General features: G+C 53.9%; 1 protein-coding gene across 4 annotated transcripts in view; it reads right to left on the bottom strand.

Annotated features, from left to right (window-relative positions):
• Dpp6 (dipeptidyl-peptidase 6) overlaps window positions 1-23,484 on the bottom strand; it is an 842,230-nt gene that overhangs the window by 71,993 nt on the left and 746,753 nt on the right. For all 4 annotated transcript variants that reach the window (XM_005404852.2, XM_005404854.2, XM_005404855.2 and 1 more), the window contains exons 9-10: window positions 11,837-11,991; window positions 9,123-9,220 (exon numbers count right to left, since the gene is read on the bottom strand). In XM_005404852.2, coding sequence (XP_005404909.1) covers window positions 9,123-9,220; window positions 11,837-11,991 — 253 coding nt within the window. The remainder of the gene's footprint in view (window positions 1-9,122; window positions 9,221-11,836; window positions 11,992-23,484) is intronic.

Genomic DNA, 23,484 nt, shown 5'->3' with positions numbered 1-23,484 from the left:
CCCCAGGCTGGGAACCACGGGAATCTACACAGTTCTTACGCCCCGAGTTCCAGTATTTCTCAAGGGGGAACTGAGAAGTTCTGATTAGAGGGAGAATCTATAGGGATGCCATATGGAGAAAAAACTCAGCAAATGAACCACGCAGTGTTCTGACAGGTTACACCAGAGGAGGTACAGATCCTCATCTGGGGTTTCCAGGGTTGGTGGGTGGGAGCAAGTACCATGGGCACAGGTATGCTTACAGCCCAGTCTTGGGGTGTCTGCCGACCAAGAGTCAGTGAGCCCCTAGAAGTTGCCTCTCCCCCGCTCCTGTTCAGTTCCTCACAAGGATAAGTCATCTGTGACATGACTGAGACTGTTTCATGGTGTCTCTGCAGGAAGGGAGGCGGAGATGGTGGCAGGAGAAGGCATTTGTGACTGCTGATCCTGTTAAGTCAACTTTACTGCAGTAAAAGGCCTCACAGGTTAGCAGAGCACGCTCCTGGGTGTGTCTGGGTGGGTCATGCAGGAGTGATCGTGGGTGCTCTGTCCGGTCCCTTTCTCCTTCCACTCCAGAGCTGTGCTCCTGCTCCGTTCCTCCACTCCCTCTTGCCAGATTCTCCTGCCTTGAAGCCATCTTACCATGGACTAAGCCCCTCAAAGCCATGAGCCACATTAAAGCTCTCCACTTTTAAATTGCGGGTGTTGGGCCCTGAGTCCCAGCTATGGGATGCTGACTCTCACACTGCCTCCACTGGTCCCTGTGCCTGGCCTGGGTCTGCGGCAATCAGTCCCCCTCACTCACTGAGGTCAGGCCTGCCTGGTGCAACACTGAGCATCTACCATCTTGGACACAAGATCAGCCAATGCCCGTGTCACTGGGGGAGAAAGCCATGGCAGAAACAGTCTCCAGGCTATCCTTAGTGACCTATGTCCATGGCTCCCAAGGTGACTCCAGAACAGTAGCGCTGGGTGAGGCATTAGAAACACAAGTCGCAGGCCTTGCTACAGACTCACACGATCTTGGGGAACTTGGAGATGAGACAGCAATGTCAGGATTAATTCCTCAGGGATCCCAGCTCATGTATGCTCAGGATTAGGCCACCACTCTGAGAGGAGGGAGACGGTCCTGAGCGCCATTCAGCTTTGGATGCATCATACAGGGTGCTTCAGAATAAGGAGACATTTAGCAACAAGGCGAGGGAGATCAAGGTGCGAAGCAGAACCACCTCTGAAGAAGCCAGGGCTGGGCCTGGCTGGAAGAGCTCAGCATCACGAGGCTCGGCGCAGTGGTGAGGCAGAGAGAGGCGTCGAGGCGTTCTGCTCGTCTCACAAAATAACTGATGATGTTGTGATAATCACCGAAATTGAGTTTTAAAAAGAACATGGTACAAAATATTAGCAGGAAGCAATGGTGTGAATGCACTCTTTGTTCTAAAGCTCTGCATTTGCTTACAAGCGCACTTCCTCATGCGAAGAGCACGGAGCAGGGGCTTAGTGTGTGGGGGGTGGACGCGGCTGCAGGGCGCTCACTGCTTGGCAGGAGACGGAGGAGCAGGTTAGCCATGCCTTGGAAGGACGCGAGCTTGGCTTCCAGCACTCGGGAGGAGCGTGGTGGAAGAACAGCCCGGCTGAGAAAATATTGTCACATTCCTGGATCCCCAGCCAAAGGCGCTTGCACATCGGAGTACAGTGGCTCCTGCTGGCCAGCCGTAGATGAATTTTTTATCAGTCCATTTGTTCGTCATGAAATATTAACTCCCCAGGATAAGTGTGCCGTGTCACTTCTCGGTATTCCAAACTCTGGCAAAGGTTCTGCCAGTCGCATGGCACTCAGGGGCCAAGAGAGCCAAAGCCAGTTTGTGCAATGAAAGGGGAGCCTGCAATTAGCTTCAGCTTTTTTTTTAAAGCAATATTTACTTCATGGATCGAGCTGGGACAGAAAAATATTGCGAGAGAGATTTCTGAAAGTGCCTGAATAGAGGGATGGCAGCCTTGTGAACACCACAAGGTCACAGAACACCAGCGTGGCCTGTGACACTGCACCCCCTCCCGGGCTCTGCCCTCAGGGCAGCTATAGGTTCAACTACAGATGGGATGCACTTCACAAAACAGAGCAGCCATCACTGGGAGGCCAGCTACTCTTCCACGTGCATTCCCAGAACTGCACTTCCAAGGTAGGAACAGGACAAGAACAGAGCACGTCTGTCCATCTTGGGGACAGGCTGTAGTGCAGGGCCAGCCGTCAGGCTGCTGGAGGAATAGGTGTGAGCAGGTGTCGCAGAGGGCACACCTGAGCTGCTGAATGCAGTCCCTGGTCAACAATGTAAATGCTTTGTACATAGAAGGATCCTTTGAACCGGAGGGGTGGGAGGAGACCCATGGTGTCCCTTGTGCAGATCTGTTTCTATGCACTCAGAACCTATGTGTTCATCTGTCTGTCTGTCTGTCTGTCTGTCCATCTGTCTATCCGTCTGTCTATCTATCCATTCATCCTCCACCTATCCTTCATCCATTCACAGCCCCCATCCATCCATCTATCCGTCCATCCATCCAACCATCTATCCATCCATCCTTCCATCCATCCATCTGTCCATCCATCCTTCACCCATTATCTATCTATTCATTCCTTTATCCATCATTTATCCATTCCTTCATTTATCTATTCATTCATCATCTATCAACGCATCATCTCTCCACCCCATCATCCATACATCATTTCTATCTTCAAGTATGCACCTATCATCTATCTGCTCATCCATCATCTCCCTATCCATCCACCTCTCCACCCAGCTACCCCTTCACTTATTTATCCTCCAACTACCATAATCCGTTCATCCATTCATCCATCCATCCATCTACCCATCCATCCATCCATCCACCCATCCTTTGTCCAGTCATCCATCCATCCACCATCCATCTATTCATCCATCTCCCTGTCACCCTCCATCCACCCAGCCATCCACACAGTCCACCTGCCCACTGTCCATACATTATGGATTGGACATTCCTGGATAAATTCCTGGAATCTTACAGGATATCTGGATGTTCTCTAGGTGTCCATGAAGGTTTTGTTATGGCAAAATTTGGGTTGTATTCCACAAGAGACCAAAGAACTTTATGAGAACAGACAAAGTTTTAATTTAGACAGGTCACCTCTCATCCCGACTTGCAAGTCAGGGAAGTGGGTGTGGGCCTGCCTTTGTTCCTAGCTTATATACATTTTTGGTTTCCATGGTAACAGACTGGAATGTTGTAGCCCTGCCTACAGGTTGTTTTCCTTGTGCCATGTAACTGGGTCAGGCTCTGGTCATGAGCCCAACCACAATGATACATACTTTCTGTACTCTGTTCTGTATGTCCCCCTTTAGATAACCATACATTTCCTTTATGGTTACAATGTTTATCTAGGGCCAGGGAAAGGATGAAACAAGCCAGGCAGGGTCATAGGTAGTTATCTAGGCCCTGGTGTTCTTTGTCTTTGGAGAAGCGTTCCAGGGCTTCTCCAAAGGACTGCAAAGTTAACTCTTTACAACCCCTCCAGGATGTTTCTCAAGACACATTTTGAGGCTTGCATTAAGACTAGAATTATTCTGCCTTAAAATGATACCCTAAGAGTTGCTGTCCCCTACAGTTTCTTCCACTGTCTCCATCTGGGTGGAGTGCCCACCTGGAGGGGTGGCCTGAGAAGGCTTTGCCTGCCCCCTGGGGGTACGGGCAGGGGGTTACAGAAACAGGGAGAAGGTGGGTACTAACTTCGGTGGCTTCCTCCTTGCTCTTCTTCCATCATCGGCTCAGTGTCACAGCCCAGAGGTGACCCAGTCCGTGCAGCTCTCTACCCCTGGGACCCAGTTACTGTACCTCCCATTCACCCTTCAGGACAGAGAACGGGACAGCAACCCAGTTGCACCAGCCCCTGGCTCCCCTACCCCAGCCTGCCCCTGTTAAGGGCCTCAGGAATGAAGCTCCTGGGACTGTGCTGCTTCCTGCCATAGCACCAGCTGACAGGACGACCCTCTGCCCGCAGCTGCTCCTTCCACCAGGTACTGGCTCACGGACAGCCAGCCCTGATTCTGGCATCACTGAGCCTGTGCAGTGCCGGAGGGAAGAGCTAAGCCTCATGTACTCACAGCCAGAAAGGCCCTGCAGCACCAGGGGACCAGGGCCCTCCTCTTGCACCGGCATTCCTGAAGGGTGGCTGTGGGGCTCGGGCAGACCAAATGGCCACCTGGTTCTGTGGTGAGCACCTTGCCACAGCCCAGAGCACCGTGTCCTCTGTGCCTTCGCCTCCGGCTACAACTCGCTGAGCACGACCACAATCTGCCTTGGCCGCACCAGGCTCTGCCTGGCCCTTGGCCAGCTGCTCAGTGTCCGCACCGTCCCCCTTTCCTTAACCTTGGAGGCCAGGTTGCCACGTGGCCCCCTTAGCTCTCTGCTCCCGGCTCTGGCTCAGCTGCTCAGCTCCCATCCTCCCCACTGCCCTGTGCATCTCCCTCCCTGGCCGCCGGGCATCCCTTACTCTGACCCTTACGGCAGTCCCGCTTCAGAGCAGAGCTGACACCATCCGATCGCAAGCCATCCCGTTCCTGCGGTGGCCGAGGGCTCACAGCGCCTGCTGGGCCCCTCTGCTCTTCCATCCCCGGTGAGGGCATGTGCGGAGGAGGGTGGCTCCCCCTGGCTTCACTTTGGGACATGGAGGACATTTGAAAGAACCTACTGTCTTGACAGGCCACGCCCCAGTGAAGGAAAGCAGGATGAAGGAGAGGGACACTGCCTGTGGGCCCTAACATCTAGATTCGTGCCCCTGGACGTTTGAGCACCAAGGGACCCATGGCAGGTTAGAGGTGGAGGTGGAGGCAGAGGTGGTGGAGAAGGTTCAGGCAAGCAGTGGAGAGGAGGCAGATGTGGTGGTGGCGGTGGTGGCGGTGAAGGAGGCAGTGGTGGTGATGGCAGAGGTGACAGTGGAGAAGGAGGAGAAGGAGGAGGTCCAGGCCCCCAAGTACAGGGACCGTGTTGTCCCGGGATGTCTCCACTGCTCTGACGTCTTCCATTCGTGGGAAGGGTGAACGAACGCACTGTATGTTGTTACCTTGGGAGAGGCTGACTTTTATACCCGAGTCCGCATGTCACGTGCCTGTCCTGGGCTGCCAGGGGACCGGCAGTCCGCTAGAGTCACTAGTGCCACTTTGTACGTTGAGAAGCTGTGTGCTGGACATACACAGATGGGCCCGCGAGGCCCTCATGTAGCTGGGAAGGAGATAGGGAGGGAGCCAGCGCTGTGTTGCTGTAGCTGCCTCTGTCTCTATGTTCGTATCCATATCTGTAGGTATAACTGTCATGATGTTTATTTGTACCATCATCCATGTGCACCTATGTTTACATCTGTGGAAATGTATGCATGTACATTCATACCTGTGTCTGTAGAAATATCAATGTCCACATCCCCGAGTATCAGCATCACTATTTACACCTGCATCTGCACTATGTCTGCATCTGCACAACGCACGCGCCTCTATCACCACGTCATCCGTGCAAAGGCTTAGCCCATAACAAGAAACGGTCCGAGTCTGCACAGGCACAGAGGAAAGAGGGGCCAGCACAGACCCTCGACAGCGGTCTGGTAGGGGGAGCCAGGCGGAGACAGCAGAGTGACACGCGACACGCATCCTGCAAGGCCCAGCAACGATGCTGTGAGCAGTTCTGAACGGCTCCGAGGCCCTTGGTACTTGTGATCAAAGTAAATAAAGGCAGGAAGAGGCGCGCAGAGCACAGGCTTTGGGCTTGCCTGTGGGGCTGTGGATGGTGGGGGTGGTGAGCCAGCAACGGGCTCGGGTGCCCGGTGCAGAGCCAGAGCCGTGTCTTTCTCGGGCTCCGCGATTCTGCTCCCGCCTGGTGTTGCCAGGCAGTCAGGACAAGAGTCCGGGCCTGCAGCTGTTTACACTTGAACGGGATATTTGTGGGGAGCAGAATGCGTATGAGCACTGTGAAGCATGTCTTCAGAATGACACCCCGGTATCCGCTATGTCTTAATTCAACACCCAGCTCAGCAGCTCCGGAAGGGCTGAGGAAAGCGGTGCAGGCAGCACGTCTGCTTTATCAGCGCAGCTGCGTGCAGTGTGAAACTGGAGGGCCGCAGCACGGAGGGTGCGTGGTGATCCCCTCCCGCCTTTCTTTCCACCTGCACAGGTTCCCTGTAAGCAACTGTTCTTGGCCTAAGGAGGCGTCTTGGCCTCTGCCTTTACCCACCGGTGCTAGGCTCAGCCACACAGGGGCGCTATTCTCATTTCTCTTTCAACACTGCGGTTGTTTTCCCAGTCAAGGCCTCCTGGATCCGAGGCATGTGTGGGACTGCACCACAGACTTCCCACTGCTGCCTGCCAGAGGCTTCTTCGCCCTGAAAACCCTCTGGTTCTTTGTGACCAGGGGCCTGCAGCTCTTGCAGCTTTCTGGACCGTGAACTCCCCATGGCAGAGGCCACCAACTCTCGATCTCCCAGGTGCTGCAGCCGAGGCCCAAGGGAAGGAACTCAAAAGCCCTGACTTGATTTGCAGTGTCACGGAGGCCCCTGAGCGTGAGGGCTGGGCTGGCCCCGAGCAGCGGGCGTTCAGGCATCACTGCACCAACACCCACCCTTCCTCGATGTTCAAGGCACATTTAGTCTCAGTCTTTTACACCCCCGGCCCTGCCCCATAAAGTAGGTGTCTGAGTTTCGCCTTTTCCCCGTCGGTGCCTTTAGTGGTCTCTGTTTGAGGCAGGTAGAAGTTAGTGGCTAAGCAGTTAAAACGCTCTGTTCTTAGAAACGAACCAGAGCCACTGAAGACATCTGTTTTCAGAGTTTGAAACAAGTTGTCTGTGGTGAATGTTTAGGTTCATTAATTCATTCAGCAAAGACGTATGGAGTTGGGACTGTGTGCCAGGCCCCCTGCAGAACTAGAGACAGCCGGGCACACGTGGACGGGCACCCTCCCCGGCCAGCTTTACGTTCTAGGTGGGCCGGGAAGGGCAATGAGTCAGCCCTTCACATCCACCAGCTTTCCCTTTCCACAGTCAGTCAACTGAGAATCCAAAATATTCAAAAACCAAAAACTGCCTTCTCTGCTGAGGGTAGATCGGGTGGGCACAGGGCAGAGGTGGCTCTGCGCTGCTCAGTGCCCAGGGCAGCTCAAGAGGGAGCCTTGCCAGGCCCATCGTGTGGAGAAACTCTGGCCTCAACTGACACTGTTGTCTCCAGGGAGGTGGCCTCTGCAGCTCACATGGCCACGGCCACGGCCACACTCTGAGTATGTCCTGGCTTGTAATGATTTGCTCAAAGTCTCCTTCATCTTAAGCTCCTGTTCCACTCACCACTGAAGTCTTAGTGCGCAGTCTCCCGATTGGCAGGTCCTAAGTGCCTGGACGGGCACCCTCCCCTGCCAGCTTTACGTTTCTGCTTTCTGATGTATTTGTGCTGACTTTAAAAACCATCTCAGGGACGTGTGACAGAGGAGCAGTAGGTGTGAGACCTGTGTATCACTCCTGTTGCTTGAGAAATGCACACTGCACCGACCTTAGGGGATGAGAACACGGGGAAGGCCTGAATCCCAGCACCCAACTTCGAGTCCTCTCTGAGGCTAATTTTTCATTGTCCTTGAAGCTAATCATGCCTGCGGAAACAGCATCACCAAATTGACTAAATGAGACTTCCAATTAACTCAAACAGATGGCGAGAATTTTCCAGGTGACTTTCCATATTAATTCAGCAAGTTGGCTAGACCAGGCCCCAGGAGGCGGGAAGTGCTGGGGCTGCGAGGGAAACAGTGAAACGTGGCGATCTTCAGGACAGAAACCAAAGCCACGGTCTGAACTGTGTTTTACTGCAGTGAAAGACCCGGCAGCCAAGTTGATTCAACATCCCCAAGCCAGTGTGCAACAGGGGCAGCCTGCCCTGGATGCACCAGCTGTCAGGTGGGCAGGGGCAGCTGCCTGGGGCCAGGGTCATCAGCTCCCTAGGGCCCCCCATATGAGGAGCTCCCTGGGGCCCTCTGTAGGGAGGAGGACAGTTCAGGGCAGGGACAGGAAGGAAGCAGCCAGCCCTTCACAGAGCGCTGGGGTTCTGCACCTGGTCTGCGCCTCGGGGACCATGACATCAGTTTACACTGCAGAAATGAGAGTCAAAAGCACCTCACTGGGTTCTTTGGGGCCCAGTTTCCGGGCAGCACCTGGGGCCGGGATGAGGACAAGCAGCTCCACTGCAGGAAAACGTCACTCAGAGTGCCAAGCATCCGTCCTGAGCCAGACCTGAGCTAGCGGGACCTCAGCTCCTGTCCCTCAGGAAGCTTCTCACCATGGGAGCTCTGTGGCTGAGTCACAAAGGCCCAGGTCTCCGGTGTACCATACGCGGGCTGGATACGCGCTAAGCCCGGAAGGAGTCATTCTTGACCTAAACAGCCCTATTTACGGAATCACAGATTTATAAATGATTCCGGAGCCACATCCCTCCCTTTCCGAGTCTCCCACTATCCATCCTCACAGAGAGAGGCTCAGTGTTGACGTAACTGGGCCAGGGTGGTATAACCAGGCCCAGTTGCTCGGATTTGGGAAGCAAAGCTGAGCTGACATTCAGATCACACCACTTAAATAGATCCGACTCAGCTGTTCCACTGTAACCAAAAATCTGCTCAAACCAGAAGTTGAAAATAATACCAATAATGTGGGTCGGTTCCACCAACTGAAGCTATCCCGTGTGGCAGCGTTCAAACAGGACTGAGCACCCAGTGCAGGAGCTGGCCAGCAGCGGAAACCCTCGGGAATGCTGCTCTAAAAGTGGAGCTCCGTTCACAGAGGAGCTGTGTTTGCCTTCATGGGAAGCAGACCGCAGCAGGTCGCCCTGTGGATGTCACCCAGGGTCTGCCAGGTGTGTGGCGGCCCAGCCTCGGGATTATGTGCTCCTGGTGCCAGCTAAGAAGCACTAGTACTTATTGATTGGTTTGTGTTTTATTCCTTCCCCAGAAAACCGAATCATACACCAGCAAGGAGCACTTTAGAAAATATACCTATTTCTTAGATGTTTGAGTCAGTAGTAAACCAAGTCTGACCCTGAAGAGGCCGTGGAAACGACGTGTGCTGGGATTCTTTTCTGACCTACCAGAGGGGAGGGGACCAACCTCATCCGGGGGTCATCCGGTGGTGTCATCTCCAGGTCGTGGGTGGGCCCATTGAGGCCGATGACATGCAGGGAGATGCTGGGGTTCTCACTGCCTGCCTGCGGAGGAGGGAAGGGACAGAGACAAGAGTCAGTGGCCTTGTGCCAGAGCATCACAGCTTTGCCGGCTCTTCCCTGGAAGACTCCCGCATGGGACTCCAGCAGCCCTGGGGCTCAATGCTGGGGAGAGAAACTGAGGTGGAGGACAGAGCATCTGTTTTAAGGAGGGAAAAAGCATTTGTCAGAGAAGTTCTTTTCCTTCCCAGGAGCCCCGCTGCTTCCCACCCCATCCACCGGCTCTGCGTGCTGATGGAGCAGTTCCACTGGCCTTGGTGATCCACGTGGGTGGGAAGAGAAGAGCTACACCAGGGGGAGAAGATGTCTAAGGGGTGAGAAGGAGCGGTGGGGGACACTGATCAAAGTGTCACAGCTCAGCATGGGGCGGAGAGAATCCTGTGACAAGGAGCCGGTACTCCGTTCTGCGCCCGCTGCTCTCTCGTGGGGTAACAAGCACTGGTCTGGATGGAGCAGGGGGAGGACATGGTAATTCCTCATCAGGGGCCTGGGGCTGGGCTGACATCCTCCCTCCAGATCTGCACAAAGCACTCAGGACCGGGGAGGAAATCAGCCAGAGCCAGGTGGGTTCCCCACTCCAGGATCTGATTTGAACTCTGTTCCCAAGTATGTTGACTTTCTATTAAAATGTGAGACCCTCACATCCTGAAACCTGGAACAATACGAGCCTCTGCCTCAGAGTTCACTGGAAATCAAAAGGTCCCGCTAGATGCCAGGTGGTTACTCCTAGATTTGAGGAACTCCTGTGGGAGGGGTCACCATGGAAACCAGTCCATCTCTGCGCAGGCTGATGAGTGGCAGATAATTACATGCTTGTGTGTCTGTGAGTGTGTGTGTGTGTTTTGGGAGGATGCAGAAGGATTAGCCGGGTACCCTTTTTTTAACTGGGCATCCCGCTAATCCTGGACTCACTCGGCCAGGTAATGTGGGGCTACATCACACTGTGTGCTGAAAGCTAGAAGGACTCAGGGTGGGACTAAGGAGAGACCAGGCTGAGACCTCCAGGGACCCATGTATCTCCACTTTGCATGGGGACATGTGTCCCCCCACACCATGGATAATGGCCACGTAAGCAAAGGGCTGCTGGGCACGTCTGCAACATTAGCCCCTTGGACTGCAGTGTTGCCTCAAATTCACATGCTGAAGCCCTGACCCTCCGTGTGGTCCAGTTCGGGAGAGGGTCCCTGGGGCGGCTGGGGGGCTGGGGCTGGTGATGGAATCAGCGTTTGTACGAGGAGTAGGAGGGACCAGAGCGCTCTGTCTTACACCGTGTGAAGAAGGCACAGTGAGCCACGGTGTGCAAGCCAGCAGGGCACCCTTGCCAGGAATGAATCAGCCAGAGCTACGCCCTGCGCTCAGGCCGAAGCCCCTGAGGGGTGGGAAGTGAATTTCTGCTGTGTAAACTGCAGGGTCTGTGCATGTTGTTCTGGTAGCTGCAGCCCACAGCACACCTTCCCGGCTTGGGCTCTGGGGCCCTCCATCACCTCTTCATCTCAGCCTTATTACAGCTTCTTTTGCAGCAGCCAAAGGCTGGCAGGTGTGGGTGCGCCAGGGGCATACAAGGCTCAGAAGGTGGTGCATCTGTGCCCGGCACTGTCGGGTGAGGGGGCTGTGTTTCCCTGGTGGAGGACAGGGCAGCTCCAGAGGCCAGCGGCAGGATGAGGCTTAGTTGCACGGGGGTCCAGCAGCAAGGGGCTCATGTTCATTGACCTGGCGGCCTTGGGGCCATCTAGAGGGGCCAGCGGGCAGGAAGCTCTGTGTGCGCATGCTCCTGGACATCCGTGCCCTCCAGCTGAGCTGCCTGTGGAGGACTCAGCATCAGCTCCCTTGAGGGGGGACACCGTGATTTGGTAACGAAGTGGGGTTTGGGTGTTCCTTCTCTACTAGATCGGTGCTGCTCTTTAGGTCAGAATGGGACTGTCTCCATTCACTTGGGTTGCTCTAATGAAATGCCAAATGCTGGGCACCATGGCATCAGGCACGTGCATTTCACTATCCTGAGGACAGAAGTCCACGGTGAAGGTGATGGTAGAGCAGGTGTTGGTCAAACCTGCTCCTCACAGATGGGACCTTCTCACTGTGTCCTCTCATGGTCCCAGCAGGGACAGAGCTCTCCGGGGCCTCTTGATAAGGCACGAATACCAGTCACGAGGGCTGCTCATTCCTGGCCTGGTCACCTCTCCAAAACCCTGCCTCCCTACGCCACCACCTTGGGGTGGGGATCTCAGCCTAGCAACATCAGGGGAAATAGACTTCCAGACCACAGCAGTACCCAGGCACCAGCTGCCCACTCAGGCCAGGCTGGGGGCAGGCTGCATCCCTCTGACTCCACAGAAGCCACGTCCAGGAAGGAGAAGGGCTCTCCTGACAGGGTGAGATTTTGTCATCTGGAGTCGTGAGCGGGGCGATGTATTTATTTTGGTTCTGGCGAAGCTTAGGCAAATGATTAATCATTGCTCAATTATTTAAAGTGAAGCAAACCTGCCAACACATTCAACTCAGCGGCAATGGAACTTGTGCAAGGTGATGAGAAACAACCTCTCCTGCTTGCTGCGCACTCATAAACACGCTGTCTGCTCTTCTCCTGCCCTGCCAGCCTACCTTGGGGTAGTGATAGGGCTTCGCCACCGGGTACGCTGAGCCCGTGTAGGTCGGCAGCTCCATCACGGGTACACGGGAGTCGTTGATGGTGGCGTAGGCCAGCCTTGTGCCGTCTGGAGACCACCAGTGTGCGATGTGGGTCTTCAGGATCTCCTCTAGGGAAACAAAGCAGAGCAACGCGGACAGTTCACCAGGGGAGGGGACTCCACGCCACAGCGTACATCCTGATCCCCTAGGGCCTGGCCGGCCCCACCGAGCCCCAGATACCTTCCCTCCGCTGGTCTGAGGCTGACAGCTGAACTCAAGTCCAGTCCTGGTACCCAGGGCCCAAGGGGTCCCTTTTCTAAGTGGATAACTTGATTAATTTCCTATTTCTCCTTATTGTAACTGACATGCTTCTTCAAACCTTGTCTCTGCTAAGGAGCCCTTTCAAGATGAATGGTTGTAGACTGTGACTTGTGTGTGATATTAAACACACAACCAGAGGAGGTCAGCTTGTGCAGCAGCATAGTGGCTGGCATGTCCAGAGCTCCTAATGGGAAAGGCCCCTCTGCCCAGCTCTCAGCCCAGAAGGACAGGCGGCCTGCAGAGTGCTGGGCTCTGCAGACAAGCTGTGCTCCGGCCATGTCCCAATGCGGGGCAGAGGAAGTAGACGGTGGAGTGCTTGATTGCCTCGCAAGCCTGAGGCCCTGGCTTTCACCCTCAGTACTGCAAAACCCCGAACCAGAACCAAACCAACCAGCCAACCAACCAACCAACCAACCAATACACAAACATCAGGAGAAAGAAGGGCAAAGTTCCATTCTCTCTGGCAGAATATGAAGCACGCCAGCCTAGAAAGGACAGAGACAGGAATGGGGATTCTCTTAGGTTCCCGCCAGGGACACCCACTCCCTCTTCCCTTCCCATAAGCATCTGGCTCCTCAGTGTCCACTCTACATAGCTTTTCTAAGTGTTTGGAATACGATCCAGGGAGGAAAATTCTACCATGTGGTTATTTTTCTTGTACTGAGATTGAACCCAGGACCTTTGCACTTAGCTACTCCTTGGCTCATTTTTTATTTTGTCTTGAGACAGGGTCTTGTGGCGTCATGAAGCTGCCAAGGCTGCTTGAATCTGTGATCTTCCAGCCTTAGCCTCCCAGAGTGAGGCTCGTCACACTCCCAGCACCGACCTCACGCCCACGGCTCTGAGCTCAAGGGCTTCTCTCCTACAGGGGTCCGCTTTTGGAACAGTGATTCCTGTAGTTACACAACAGGAGGCTCTGGTCCCTGGCAGGTGACCACATCCTGTCTGCGTCCCCACAGTGCAGGGGCAGGAGGGGCTGAGGACACTCGAGAAGCAGCACCGGTGCATTGCTGGGCGGGGAGAGAACTGACTGCAGTGGAGCTGGGGTCACTGGCCGGGGGGACACGGCCACAGAGGGGAGGGAAGGTGGGAGCACCTTGGCCTCCGAGGACTCAGGCCTTGTCTCTGGCCACAAGCACATTTCCCAGCCCTGGCAGAGGAGGCCATGTACCCAGAGGAGGCTGCCTGGGGTACAGGCTGCCTTTTCCTCATGTTGGGGACCTGGATAGCCCTGGAGGAATGACAACTGAATCTGACACCCCTCCCTCAGGGCACCTCAGCCTGCAACACCCTGCTGCTGCTTCTAGCGCCAGGTGGGAAAGTCTGATGACTCAGGAAGCCGGGGCCAGGCCACCTTCCGTCCCCAGGGTATCCTAACCTGGACCCAGTGCTCAAACAGTGGATTTGAGGGCTCCGAGTCCTGAGCCCCACTAAGTGCCTGTTCCTGAGTCCCCACACGTGGAAGGGGGTCCGGAGGCTGCTATTACATCTCCCACCTGCAGCACTTCGATCTCTTGGATCCACCCCACCCCTGCGGGGCGCTTGCAGCTCTGTGGAGGCACACAGGGAGGAGGACAAGCCCCGCAGGCTGGTCTGCAGAGCCTGTGCTTTTCCAGCACTGTCAGGCGCAAGCCTGGAATGAGGTGACTCAGAAGTGACTTACACAGTCACCTGATCTGCCACAGCGCGGGCAGGAGCAGTGAGTAATAGACACCAGCAGATGGCCGGCTGGAAAAATACGCACCATTTGAATGCAATTTTCCACGATTCTGTTCAATCACTTCTCCAGTAAGGAAATCAGTGCCAAGGAGCAGAGCCCGAGGGTTGTGGGGGATGGAGTGTGGCCCAGTGGAGTCCGTTCAGGGACCTCGCCTGCTTTGCAAAATGTTAATTTCCAGCCATAGCAGAGAAACGGCCGGCAGCCACGGGTTTCATGGATGAAGAAGGTTGGACGGAGACAAACAAGAAACACAGCAAACTCCCAAGGGACAACTTGTATGTTTCTTCCCTTTGAACCCAGCACCCTCGCCTGAGACCGAGGGGTCACACATGGCACGCAGACGGACATGTCCTCATCCTTGCTCCACTGGCATAGTAAGAAGTGACCAGGAGGAGGGCAAAGTGCCAGGGTCCCACGCCCAAGCTCCACTTGCCATTCTGAGCATTTGGGTGCAGGAAAACAATCAACCAGTGCACGTCACAGAATGTAAAGTTTGGAACAGAACATGCAGCCTGAGTTCAGGGATGACAAAGTGTGTGTGTGTGTGTGTGTGTGTGTGTGAGCAATGTTAGCTCCTTCGCGTCCCACCCCACAGTGACACGGTGGCACATACAAAGGTGTTCTACCACGCTGAAAGGCTGGCCCTATCAAACAAGAATAGCTTAATCTCCTTCCCCTGCATGTCCATGAACACACTGTTCCTTGGCGTCTTTGTTTTTCCGCGTGTCGGTTACTCATTAAGGACATCATTAAGTATAAGAAGCTAAGGGGGAAACGACCAGGCAAGCAACACCGGGCATCACAGCATTCATTATGAGAGTCCCTGTTCTGCAAACATTTTCTTCAAGATCCCTGGCTTAATGAGGCAGCTGCTTAAATGCCACGTACCAAATGTGGTTTAGGAACAGAGATTTGCAGACAGAGGCAAAAGATCCCTATTTCATCCACTGAATTAATTGCACAAGCCCTTGCCTCAGAGCAGAATGAACAGCTCACCTTTTCAAGCAAGCCCAGATCACTGAGGAGTCTTCCTCACCGTCCTGCTGTGTGCGGGACTAGGTTAGCATCACGCCAGGAGCTTTGTGAAGACACCCCCAGGTACCCAACGGCTCACTGCAGGCACAGGCTCAGTCGGTGTCTATTTCTTGCCAAGTTGTGAATGGTAGTGCCGCTCGCCCATGCCAACCTGTGTTCCAGGCACACACCTGGCAGGACAGGAGCCCCTTGGGCTCCAGATGATAGAGGACGACTCAGCCAAGGGGAACCTTAGCATCTCTGGATTGTGCGGCAGACATAGATTAGGAGGCGGACACTAGCGTCATTCTGTCACTTTCTTCTCGGTGGCACAGGCTGGTTTGAAGGCATCACTGGGCTATGCCCTGTGCGTGGGTGCTGAGGACACAGGTGCGGGTGGCCCTGCTCTAGGCATGGGTCCGTATGTGCAGGGCAGCTGGGAGGGTCCAGACTCCTCTCCTGCAGAGGCTGCAGGTAGCTTTGTGGTGTGCATACTGGTTAAAGATGACTTGACCAGAGAAAAGAGCAAGAAACCCTGTCACTGCGAGCACGTGGAGGGGCTCCGAGGACACCATGCTAAGGGAAGCAAACCTGGGACAGAAAGACAAGTCCCACACACTCTCACCCGGAAGTGGGATGGAGGGAATGTGACGTCACAGGGATGGATGGAGGGTGGGTGGCTGTGGGAGCCTAGGGGAGGGGAGGGGTGTGGAGTCTCTGTTGGACAGGAGGAGCAAGGCACGGGCTGCCGGGCACTCAGGTGCTGTGGTTGACCTAACCATGCACTGGAGAGCTGTGGGCAGAGGAGGGTGCCGGGTTCTCTGCATAAAGAGCACCAAAGTGGTGCACGTGTTAATTAGCTCAGTTTAGCCACCCACGATGCGCACCCATCTCAGGACGATATGGCGCACACCGCGGATGCACACCGTCTTTGCTGGTCAATTGAAAAGCACCGTGAAGCCAAAAATGACTGCATAGAGACATTCACGCTATCCTGTGAAATGAATATCGGATGTGGAATCATACAGAGTGGGTTTCATCCGCACATATGAAATCCTGGGCAGGGGTTCTTCTTCAACAGAGAAATGACAGGCTCCCCTCCCAGGTACTTTGTGTTCCCCAGGAGAGATGAAATGCTCACATCACCTGTGCATGTGACCTTGTTTGGCACGAGGTTCATGCAGATATAAGCGCGAGCTAGCTCGGGATGAGGTCATACGGTGGGTGGGGGGGTGGGGGTGGATCTTGCGGGCACTATAATTGCCGTCCATGCGGAGAGGAGGAGGGCGCAGACCCACAGGGGTGACTGCATGTGACTGCAGAGGTACAGTGATGTGTCTACAAGCCTGTGTTAAGCCTCCTTGCATAATTAAGGAACTGGAGGTTCAAAGAACTTTACTGAAGAAAGACTGGGTACGGGACACATGGTGAACCCTATGCTATAGTAGGCGGAGACAAAGTTTATAATAAAAAAAATTATCTTCCACTAACAACGCCGGTACACAAGCGATCCACATCGAAACCGCAAAGGATTGTGGGGGCTGGAAACACAGAAATTTGCAGGAAATTTGAGTGACATTACAGGAGGCTCTTACTGGAACAAGAATGGCGAAGCTGGGATGACCTCCAGCACCTGCACTCTTGTTCTGCTCGTAGAAGAATGTGAAAGTTGTGGCTGGGCACATGGCCTTCCAGGGCAAAGGCAAGGTTTCCCAGCTCCTGGAAGGAGGGTGGTCTGTGACCAGTCCCACGTTCACCTCTTTCCCTCTTCCTGTTGGCTGAGGTGGAGACACGGGGTGAGACCACCTCAGCACATAGGTGACTGCGACACTCCAGCATGGATCACGGAGCACCTCGGGGTGGAAGAGTCCTTGCTGCCCTCCCTAGCACCCAGAGTTCTTCCGGCAAACATCGTGAGCCACAGGAGGGGAGCACAGGTCGCAGCCGGGGAGGAGGGGAGCCGGGGAGACAGAGCTGCCTGCCTGTGGTGTGTCAGGTCAGCAAGGGGCTGAAGCCCAGGAGAGAGTGCTTGTCCCCTGGCCTGCCACAGCTCTCTTGCAGGGACATGCACCCCGCTGTGGGACCCCAGGCCAGACGGGCAGTTGGTGCCCAGGGCCTTGCTGAGCTCAGCAGGAGTGCTCAGGACCTGGACCTGGGTTATCGAAAAGGGCTGCCCAGCTGCAGGGCCATGGTGGGAGAGGGGAGGCTGGGACGGGAATCCTGCCTGCAGCCCCTGGGGATGCCTGACGGCAAAGTCCACCACCGACATCAGGCTGGAGACCCCAGAAAGTGGCCCAGACATGGGACAGGAAGGAAAGTGGCTATGTGGGGACTGTGGAAAAGATCTGTGCCTGTTCTCCGGGCTTCTGGACATGCGTCCGGCACAACAGGCTCCCCGGACGTCGCTGGCCTCTGGCGTGAGATGGGGCGGCGGGGGGGGGGGGGGGGGAGATGAAATGCTCAGCGGAGCCCAAATCTGAGTTCCCTCATGTGCACTCAATTCCCTGCCCCGTGCTGACTCGGGGTGCTGTGGGAGGACACGTCTACTTCATCTCTCCCTCCTCACACTGCGGGTCTAGTGCTGAGTGGCTAGAAGCCAGACAGCCACCATGGGGGACAGCGAGACACAGAATTCCCTTCTCCTGCTTTGAGCACAGTCCATGCCAGCCACACGCTTTATTCCTGCTTCCGCCGACGCAGGTCACCCACACTGACGTGTCCCCATTGCTTCAGTGTTCACCAAGAATCCCAGACTCAAGGTTTTTCAGAGAGAGCGCAAAGTCCCAGACTTTCCCTAGAAGCAGAAAAGAAAATGCCCCTGGGTTACTGCAGAGACAGTGGGACAGTGGCTCAGGGTGAGGGGACTGTAGAGACCTCTGTCTGGCCCTAAGCGTCCAGGCCCAGGGAGCTCTGCGGGCCACGGAGTCTCCTCCCCAACCCAGGCTATGCAGTTTCCCAGAGAAGGCAAGGCTGTGGGCCGCGGGGTGCCACGTTCACACACTCTGAAGCCGGGGCAGAACAATTGGGGAATGTGTTGGGCATAGCTGCCTGGAGGAGGCACAGAACATCGGAAGCATCTTCCAGAGATGAACTCATAAACAACCCAGGCACCACCTAACAATGCTTTGGTTCATGGCAGGCTGCATTCATGCGTGCGGGGGTCCCACGAGGTAACAGCGGAGCTGGAAAGTTCCTATCACCCAGTGACGTCATAACTGCCACAGTGTCGTAGTACAGCGCCTGCTCCCTGTCTATGGCGACACCAGTGTAGAAGGCCCCCTGCAGTGCCAGTCATGTATAGTACAGCAGCACAACTACGGACAGTACCTCATCCTCGATGATGATAACACACGACTAGAGACGTCCTTCCCATAAGCCAGCCCTGTATTCTGAGCAGCCTGGCCATAGCGGAAGCTGATGCAGGGAATGTCCAACGCTGGGTCCTAACAGGTGGGGTAGCTCCATGGCTCCCTCTGGCTGAGCGCACTCAACCTTGACACCACCCGCCCTGCTGTGAGGGAGCCCTGACTCCTTAGGGCTCAGGTGCCCACTGGCAACCAGCATCAGCAAAATGATGTCTCCATGCAGCTGCACGGCGTGGAAGTCACTGGATTTTAGAGCACTGAGACTAATGTTAGTTACAGAAGGTGTAGAGTAAGGAACGGCAAGGGGAGGAATAAAGCAGAGCCTGCATGTCAGCCTTCCCGAGATGTGTCATGGTCTGGGTTTGCACTTCTCTCTTCTATCCTCTTCATCTTTATCCAGGGCACTTGTAGAAGCTTCCGGGACTTATGGCCCTGGAGCCTTTGATTCAGGGGCCTCATGCCCAAATGGGCGACAGTGGGCCCGAGATGCCTGCCTGTCCTTCACCACCTGCCAGCTCATGCCGCCAACCATTCATGTGCTCCTGCAGCCCTACTGTTGCCGCCGGAGCTGTCCCTGGAAGGAAGACCCATGCTCTTGAGACTCACAGCTGAACACGGCCTCTCGATCCCCGCTGCTCTGCACCGCACTGCAAATTGCATGTGGATGTGGAGGAGGCATTGAGAGTCCAAGAGGATCCTCATCGAGGGAGATAATGAAGTGATAATCAACGTACACAGGATTAGCTAAGCAGTGAGCTGGCGTGTGCACCCGAGTGCCTGTGGGAGTCTGCTGCGGAAGAGGGGCCAGCTCTGGGCTGCGGGGGCCAGGACGGATCCCACGACAGGCTGGGAAGGGGGGCCTGGGGGGCATCTCCAAGTCCCGGCTTATGGCCATCATCTCATACCCTTTTTCCAAAGAAAATTCCTCCAAATTTTATAAGCTTTCGGCCTCACAAAGTAGAGATGTATAACTTTGGGAGAAAAGAAATCCATGGAAGTATTTCCCTGCTTGGAAAGATGGTTCCCACCCACTTACAGAGTTCCAGAGCTGTCCCAGCAGGGCCTGAGCAGGCCGTGGGATGGGACACTGGTCCGTCCCCCTGTGCAGGCCTCTGATCCTCAACTGGGAAAGGCGGGGTCTGCATGTGGTTTCACAACTCTTGTTTTCAGGAGAAGCCCTCTTCCTGAGAAGTGGCAGGCACGGCGCTCTAGTGCAGCTCTGAACCCGTGGTGGCGCTCCTAAGGCCATTCGTATTTTGTTCATCCCAGCGGCACCTGTGTGGATGTGAAAGACCGTTCAAAGTGATGTGAATTCTGGTCCCACGGGCTGAAGGTGGCCATGGACTTGAAGGCTTCTCCGTGCAGCCACGCAGGCCTGTCTCTCACCCTGGCTCCTGGGCTCCCCAACTTTGACACGACTGAGCTTCCTTTCAGCCAATTCCAGGGTGCTTATCACCTACATGTGAGCACCAACTCGGTCCCCAGGACAGGGCCCAGGTGAGGCCCAGGGCAGCCGCGGGGCCACCAGGGGTCACACAGAATGACCTGGCACTCTTTCTAGGCTGGGACAGGGGACAGCAGGCTGGGCTCTGTGGTCGGAGGACCAGACCACCTTTCCACACAGGCACATCAGGCTCAGACTTTGTCCCTGAGCCGGAAGCCCCTCCCCGTGGGGGCTGTGACTGTGAAGGGAGAGCATGATAGTGACGTCCCACATCGCTCAGCCCTCCTCTGACGACGACAGTGGCTGTATCCGCCACCTGAGAGGGGTGACTGTGCCCCGACCTGGGATGACACTGGCAAACGGACAGGAGTTTCCCGGGTCCTTGTCCTGCACCCAGGGTCATCACTGGGCATATGGTTTCAGCCCTGTCATCAAGAAAATAACAGACCCAGGAGGATGGCTGGGTACTGCTTCGCTTCAGCAGACTGACCAACCTCACCAGCCCTGAGTGACGCCTACCAACCGCTGCCCCATGGCTTCAGCAACTTTCCCTGTTTAGAAGAAGATGGCGGGAGAGTTGGACTGCAGGAGGCGGCCTGGAACGCCCTGACCCCACAGGGGAACTCAGCCCCCAGGGCGCACCATGCAGGAGGCCCCAGCTCCTTTGGCATCGTCAGTCCCTCCACACCCAGGGTGACAGGACCCAGGCCAGGGCACCAGCCTGGCCCAGTGCAGGGCACTCGTAGGTGCCTGGTGAACAGCCTTGGCAGCTGTTGAAGCAAAGCTGAGCAGAGGCACCTGCGTTCACAAGGTGCTGCTCATCCTTCCCTGGCCTTTGACGTGGCCCAGGAAGGAACCGGCTCCACCTCCAGCCCACAGCACCTCCTCCCAGAGCCTGGTCTCCAGGCCCAGCCTGCCCGTCTGTGTCCCATCACAGCCCAGACCCAGCAGTGCCTTCATGACGCACGGCCTTCTGAGGTGCTGAGCAGACAGGAGGGGTGAACACATGCGTCCAAAATGAACACAAGTGTGAGAATCACCCAGGGCAGTGAGACAGCTCCTCCACACACTAGGCAATGGTTGCATGCACAGGGCTTTCCCGAGCACTGAGTCTCACTGCACAGCACCTGCTCCCCCAAGGGGCACTGTGTCAGAGACTCTGCTTCAGGAGGAGTCCACTCAGCCTCAGCTGTGCTGGTGAGAGAGGAACGTGGTAGTGGGCGTGTAGAGAGCCGCCCTGGCCCCGGTGGAGCTGTCCTGTCCTGCCGTGGGCAGCAGTCCCTAGTCAGCGTCCCTCACCTGGGTCCAAAGCTAGGCATGCTGGGCCCGAGGAGAGTGAGGATTTCTCACTGACTGCAGGGGTGCTGCCGGCAACACATGGCCCACTCCTGCACACTGCAGCACAGAGCACCCCATCCTTGTCCATCCTTCTCCTGCCCCAGCCGCCTGGACAGCCCAGCTGGACTCCCGAGCTCATCCTCACCGCCCTGTACTGCCAGCTTCCTCCTGAGGGGACACCGATGCTGCGGGGTCTGACACAGCTCTGGCCAGCGTGGGGGCCACCAAAAGGCCACGGGTGACTTCCCACAGCTACTTTCTGCGTGTCTCTCTACCCGCCCTGTGAGTCAGGTCACACTTGGGGATTCTGGGACCTCCTGAGTTGGGCTTTCTTTTATTTTAAAGAGAAAAGAAAACAAAACAACAGCAACCAAGACAAAAACAAAACCAACACAAAAACAATAAAAATGATACAGAATTTCAAAGGAAGGTGACAGGGAGTTAACAATGGTTGTTATATTACATATTGTTATCTTTTTTTTTTTGGTTTTTTTCCAGTACCAGGAATCAAACTCACGACCTTGAGCTTGCCAGGCAGGCACTGTGCCGCTGAGCTAAATCCCCAGCCCCCTACATATAGTTATCTGCAATGAAGTTGCTCAGATGACCAGATGTAGGATTGCAAGATTGATCAAACAATTAAAGAGAATAAAAAATAATAAAAAACATTAGAAATGATACAGAGTTTCACTAATCAAGGTAGTAGAGGTTCCACAATGGTTGTTATATTGCATACTGTTGTCTTCAAATTAGTTGTTCACATTACCAGATATAATCATGCAAAACTGGTCAGAAAAAAGGAAAATTTAAGCATTAACATCCCTTTCAATAAACCAATAGACATCAGCAGTACCATTATCCCAGATATCCTTGTATATCCATACATATTTTTTTCCTTCTTTCTTTTCTCCTTCTTCTCAGCCCTTCTTCTTTCCCTTTGAGCAACTTCTTTCCCTTTTACAATATGTATTGTACCTTTTGGGTTTTATTTACTTTTTCAGGTTCTTACACTAGGGAGACAATACGATGTTTACACATGTGGGTCTGATTTATTTCACTTATGAGTATGGTCTCTAGTTGCATCCATTTTCCTATGAAAGCCTCAAGATTATCTCTTTTTATAGCAGAGTAATACTCCATTGTATAAAAATGCCACATCTTTCTTATCTGTTTCTCAGTTGATGGGCATTTGGGTTGTTTCCAAAATTTAACTATGGGAAATTGTGGTGCTATAAACATGGGTGCACATATATCGCCATGGTATGATGTTTTCAGTTCTTCTGGAAAAATATCCAGAAGGGGAATAGTTTGGTTGAATGGGACCCCTAATCCTAGTTTTTTGAGGAATCTTCATACTGATTTCCACAGTGGTTTCACCAGTCTGCACTCCCATCAGTAGTGCAGATGGGTTTCTTTTCCCCACAGCCTCTCCAGCATTTGTTATTGGTTGATTTCTTGATGATAGCCATTCTTTCTGGGGTGAGATAGAATCTCAGTGTTGTTTTAATTTGCATTTCTCAAATGGCTAATGATGTTGAACATTTTTCATATATTTATTTGCTGTTTATATTTCTTTATCAGAGAAGTGTGTATTCATCTCAGATGCCCATTTTTGGGGTTGGGTCTTTGAATTTTGGGGGCCTGGTTTTTAAAATTCTTTATACGTTCTACATAGAAGTCCTTTGTCTGAGGGACAGTCAGCTAAAATTTCTTCCGAATTCATGGGTTTTCTTTTTACTCTGTGATGATCTCTTTTGATGTGCAAAAACTTTTCAATAAGATGAGATCCCAGTTGTTGATTCTTTGAATATTTCCCATGCAGTTTGGGTTTTGTTCATGAACTATCTGCCTACTCCTATGTCTTCTAGATTTCTACTTACTTTCTCTTCTAATGGATTTAGTGTTTCTGTTTTAATATTTAGATCTTTGATCTATTTTGACTTTAGGTAAGTGAATGGTGATAGACCTGGTTATAGTTTTAGTCTTTAGCATGTGGAAAGCCAGTTTTTCCAGCACCATTTATTAAAGAGGCTATCTTTCCTCTAGTGAACATGTATGGTCCCTTTGTCAAAGACAAGGTGGCTGAGTGTGTTTGTAGCTGTGTCTGCATCTTCTAGTCTATTCCACTGATCCCCTGGATCCATTGACCCATTTTTGCCAGTACCATGCTGATTTTATCACAGTAGCTTTGTAGTATAATTTCAAGTCAGGGATGGTGATGCTTCCCGCCTTGCCTTTGTTGCTCAGGATTGCTTTTGCTATTCTAGATCTCTTCTGGTTCCAGATGAATTTTAGTAATGTTTTCTGTAGATCTGTGAAGTATACTGCGTGTCTCTCTACCCGCCCTGTGAGTCAGGTCACACTTGGGGATTCTGGGACCTCCTGAGTTGGGCTTTCTTTTATTTTAAAGAGAAAAGAA

The sequence above is a fragment of the Chinchilla lanigera genome, unplaced genomic scaffold (genome assembly GCF_000276665.1).
Source record: "Chinchilla lanigera isolate Chin_1 unplaced genomic scaffold, ChiLan1.0 scaffold00090, whole genome shotgun sequence".
NCBI lineage: Eukaryota > Metazoa > Chordata > Mammalia > Rodentia > Chinchillidae > Chinchilla > Chinchilla lanigera.
This window is presented reverse-complemented; position numbering and strand designations above follow the sequence as displayed.